This window comes from Stegastes partitus, unplaced genomic scaffold (genome assembly GCF_000690725.1).
Source record: "Stegastes partitus isolate 25-593 unplaced genomic scaffold, Stegastes_partitus-1.0.2 Scaffold77, whole genome shotgun sequence".
Classification (NCBI taxonomy): domain Eukaryota; kingdom Metazoa; phylum Chordata; class Actinopteri; family Pomacentridae; genus Stegastes; species Stegastes partitus.
In genome coordinates this window covers 350011-355252 of record NW_007577808.1, presented here as the reverse complement: position 1 = coordinate 355252, position 5242 = coordinate 350011, and the positions used below count along the sequence as shown (strand labels likewise).

Sequence of the window (5242 nt, the reverse complement as noted above, 5' to 3'; positions counted from 1 at the left end):
AGATGATGGATGGATGGAGTTTGAAGGCCGGGTCAATGCTTCAGGCTCTTGGTCATGCTCCTCAAGTCTTTCCTGTGCAGGTTTTGTGGCATCACAGGGGGGTTTTGTCTGAGGCGGGTGGTTTGTATCAAAGTAACATCCACATGAATAAAGGATCTAACGTTTCCCAGCAGAACACTGCATTGTGATAACTTATCAATGCTATTCACTTCACCTGTCAGTGGTTTTAATGTTGTGGCTATTGTCCACTAACATATTAAAGATTACTCTTTTGAGGAAAATGCAACCAATTATCATCAAAATAGCCTCTCAGGGAGCAGATTAGATCTCATCATTCTACTCCATCACTTCTCAGGGTTCTTATCCAACCCAGAGGCCAAACACGACTTGTCTCCGTTGTGAATAATGCATCACTTAGCTGACGAAGCTCATGTTCACAAGTTGTTTAAACATTCAGTTACTGAGGCTGAAGATATCTCAGTTATTTATTCTGCTCACAGAAGTGCTGTGTTGTTGTTTTTTTAAATGGGAAACCAACACTAAACTAGACACATATAAAACAGTGTTTATGCTCCAGCTATGTACAGGTATGATTCATAACAGCTACTTAAAGGGGTACTCAGGTGATTTAGTATTGCTCTTCTATACAGATGCAGAAACACAAGACTGATTAAAACCTGATCCTGGATAGGCCGATATATTTCTGCTTGTAATCTGTAGTATGTGTCAAGGTCTAAAAAACACAGGATTTTACACAGAGTCTTTCATTAAACCATTAAATCATTACATTTATCATTCAGCTCTCAGGTTCATAACCGGGGACAGTTACAGAACACATCATTATTTACTCTATCAGAAAGATGGTTGGCTGTCATTGGCAGTTTGAAGAGAACAGCTTTGCATTTTATTCATCTACAAATCATTGTTAGGAAAATTGCCTGAATATCTTGCTTGTCTTTTTAATTGTAGATCAATTTCTCATCAAACTAGGGCCTTGGAAAACACACTCATTAAAACTGAGATCGGGAAACAAGCTTTTAAATATTATGCACCCAAGTACTGGAACAAAATTTAAAACCTGTTGAGATTAGCTAATCTAATCCCATCTGACAGGTTTAAGGCCCTTGTGTCCAACATGGAGCAGTATGAGTGTACTTATTTTCTTTCTTTTTAACTTATACACTTTCTCCAACTTATGATTCTTTATTCTGTACGTGTAGAGTGTTTTATTTTGATTGTCTGTGGCATTTATTCTGTATGTGAGAGTGTATGTCTGTGTAAATATCTATTCGTTGTATTTTATTCTGTATTTTAGTAAAAGCTGAAAAATGTGTGTTTGCTTATTGTCATGCTTACAGGACACCCATGAAAAAGAGAGTAGCCACTCTCATAGGGGCTTTTCCCTGTATAGAGAAAAGCTAATAATAATAATTATGAAAACCTCTGCTTCCTTCAGTGCGCCCAATACATCCACTCTGTTATACAGCTAAGACAACTCTCATCAACATCAAAAGAGTTTTCAAAGTTCCGCGACACAGCAGACGCTATACATCTGCTTTCACAGGCTGAGCCGTACTCCTTATAATGACTACACTGAACTTCATGTATACATCAGTGGAGAGTTCCACTATTTATCCTCGAGTGAACTGCACAGATCAAAAAATGTAGTCCGGATGTGCACGACTTTAAATCTGGGTGCTTGTTTTTCCATGACAACGAGAAAAAAAAACGCTCAAAGGGCAATGAAAGCAAACACACGTTCCTAAAACAACACACAGTCTGTATTTGTACATCCATGCCTATTTCTGTGACATCGTGACATCATTTTATACACAACATCCATGAATCCATTACTCTGTCTTCTTATTTAGACCCCTAAAATTAAACACGGCTATGAGAACGTAGTGTGCCGGTGTTTCCGGGCTTGTTGCTTACCATCTGTTGCTATGTTGTCCACTGGGAGGTTGTGTATGTGAGCCATGTAGCCAACAGCTGAGAAAATCACAAAGCCAGCCAGCATGCTAGTGAATGAGTTGGTTAATGACACAATCAATGCATCCCTGTGAAGAAGGAGGTAAGAAGAAACAATGTCAGTCCAGTTGTAGTATCAGAGAAACTCAGAACATGAGGCAGAGATTTGATCATCAAGGCAGCTGTTTTAGTTTATGCTGCCATAGTTTATGCATTCATGGCACTACTGCATGTCTTGTTCCTCTTGTAATTTGTGTTTTGACATCTCTGCAGGTATCTCTGACTGGTCTGCGTAGCTACATGTTTCTGATCCACAGCTACTGGCCATGCCAATTTGCCTTGTAGTCCTGTTTGCGGTCTGTTTATCTGCTTCTCAATGCTTTCCCTTTCACCCAGACCGGTCGAGGCAGGTGGCTGCCCTTCCTGTTTTGCCAGAGGTTTCTTCTTAGTAAAAGGGAGTTTTTCTTTTCTCACTATCGCTAAGTGGTTGCATATGTTCTTCTTCTATCAAACTACACTGACAAGAAAGTTTTTTGACAGTTTTTAACTTACATTTTAGTTTAATCTATTAACTACTATTTCACATATTTTTCCCTTTTTGGTGAAATTACAAGTAACTTGTGAAATCATTGTAAATTTATACTTGTAAAACATGAAATTAAAACTGCAGCCCCTTCAGGAGACAGCAAACGTTTGGTGTCTTATCCCAGACGTGCATTCTGCAAAACTTGCTGGTTGAATGATCCTAAAGAGATGCTCTCTCGTCTTGCCTGTGCTGTTTATGTGTAGCAAGATGACAATAAACCTGATTTGATTGATTGATTTGATGTAAAATTACACTCATTTTCTAATATGTATTTTCTGGCACCAGATTTGTTTTTACCATTTTCCTATGTTTTTTTATTTATTTATTTATTTTACATTGTAGTAGTTCTTAATTTGCCTTTTTCATAAATTGTTCAATTTGTATTCAACTGGTTATATGGACAGTAGTGAGTCCAGAAAGCAGATTATTATTTTTTTATTTATTACAGATATTTCATTTGAGCTCTCTGCAGGATGTGAGAAACCTTCTTACTCAACAGCTGGAGATTATGTCCGTACAGTAAATGTAGGCAATTTTAAACGATGTGATCAAAAATGGAGCTTCTACCTTAAATCATTTGTTGACCTGCTGCTGTGAGCTGAACAATAAAGAAGCTGCTCTTACAACACAGACGGCTGTGATCACTGCCGTTCAACACACGACTCGTTGTTGCATTTATAGTGGATTATTTTGGAGTAAATAGAGCTAAACTGTCAATACAACATTTTCTTTTAAATCTTATTCTCTATTTAGACAGACATGATGGTGCTCTAATACACATTGAGGCTACAAAGCTTCACTGTTGATATTGATTTCCCATTTTTTGGTCCATGTTCTTACAAAATGACTGTTTAAGCTGTGCTTTTTAATCTCTAACATGATTATATTCAAAGGACTCTCTCTGCCAGCATTTCTCTAGAGAACATGTTGCTGTGAACTCAAAGACACCTTGCAGCTTTTCCAAGCAGAAAACAGTGACTCTTTACCTGAGAATGTTGTTGTTGAACTTGTTGTAACTTGCCATCGAAATCATGGAACCGAACGCAATTCCAATTGAGTTGAACACCTGAGCCGCGGCATTGACCCAAACCTGTGATGGAGACAAAGGAGAACACGAAGATGAACTTTAGTATAGTTCCATTTAACTTTGGAAGCCATGGAAACCTATTTTCTTAATCAGCATTGACATGTACAAGACGATGTTTAAGCTGTGTCGGTTAAAACTCGGGTAGGCAGTATTTCTGGGCACCACTGGGTAAACAAACCCATACTGACCTTTCAGCAAATTACAATTCAAGTGAAATTACACTGCTGCACTTCTTGCCTCTGTTTTCAGGCTTTAGGAAACCTAATCTGTGATGCGAGACTTTAGCAAGTCCCAGTGGGTTTTACCTAAAGCAGGTTAAAATACAGCAATGTAAAAGTGGGATACGGTGGTATGATAAGTTAGGCAGAAGACTATCACTTGGGAAATCGAGTTAAAGCCACAAATAACCTAAACTTTTAGCTTGACTATGATGGAGATTTCTGCCTACACCAGCTTTAATCCACATGAGCGACTTGTTGCAAGGTTGTTGTCTGTCAGTTTGTAAAGGTTAGACAACTAATAAACACCATTAAACAGTGTGTTTCTAAAATATGCTATTCTTACTCCAGTCAGTTTTCAGAAGTTTGCTATTAGCAACCTGGTGCCAATTTGTGCTATTAAGAGGCCAAGACCTAACAGTGATCTGGAAAATACTGGGAAATGTGAACTTATTGCTTTAAACTTTACATAATATCTCTATCTCTGAAGTACAAGGATTACCTGACTTTGAGAATAATGATACTTACAATCCCTCATCCCTGGAGAAGACTAAAGCATACAACACACACACACACACACACACACTGATAGGCCAATTGAGACACAAGCATAAGGAGAATACAGAAGAACAAACAGCCATAATGTTTTATAGTAACCTCATAAAGGCCAGTAGCAGATTGCATCAGTCAAAGTAATCTCACTGTATAAACTGTAGTACAGTGTAAACTTACAGTATGTGGGAGCAGCAAACTCACAGGTGATGTCTGTGAGAGTGGCATGAAGCATTTAACTACTATTTTTAATTTCTGCAACAATTATAGGTTTAAAAAAAACAAGCTGTTTATCGTTGCTTTTATATTTCATTTGACAGACCTTGTACTTCGGAGCCATGCCATCAGATTATGCTGATATTAGATATCTATGACACATTTTAGGTGCAGCCAGCAGGTAATTACTAGACAGTGACTAAAACCAGAAATATCAGCAACAGATTGACAATATGTACAATATTTAAAGGTGGAAATATTAGACAGCAGCAGGACACAACTAAGAGTTTGTTTTATGGGAATTTTCTGTCCATTTGGTAGACTGATGTGAGAATAGGAAGACACATCCAAGTCTGTAGAATATATTAACAGATTATATTAAGTCTGGTTTTCTATTTTATAATGTTTTTTTTTCCCCATTTGCTTCTGTTTTCATCTATTTTAATGGTTCTTATATGCTTCTGTGCTTATTTGAAGTCCTTATATATTGTAAAACTGTATTTAGCAGAAATCTATTTAATTTCTTTCCCTATACAAAAATGTTGAAATTGATTATTTTAAATATATCCATCCATCCATTATCTATACACCGCTTAATTCTCACGAGGGTCG

At 37.4% G+C, this 5242-nt stretch overlaps 1 protein-coding gene across 1 annotated transcript in view; it reads right to left on the bottom strand.

The window, feature by feature from the left end:
• The window catches only part of LOC103353539 (sodium- and chloride-dependent GABA transporter ine), a 22536-nt gene that overhangs the window by 7219 nt on the left and 10075 nt on the right, over window positions 1–5242 (bottom strand). Inside the window, exons 6-7 of the mRNA XM_008276567.1 lie at window positions 3544–3647; window positions 1936–2060 (exon numbers count right to left, since the gene is read on the bottom strand). Of these exons, the coding sequence (XP_008274789.1) occupies window positions 1936–2060; window positions 3544–3647 (229 nt within the window). The remainder of the gene's footprint in view (window positions 1–1935; window positions 2061–3543; window positions 3648–5242) is intronic.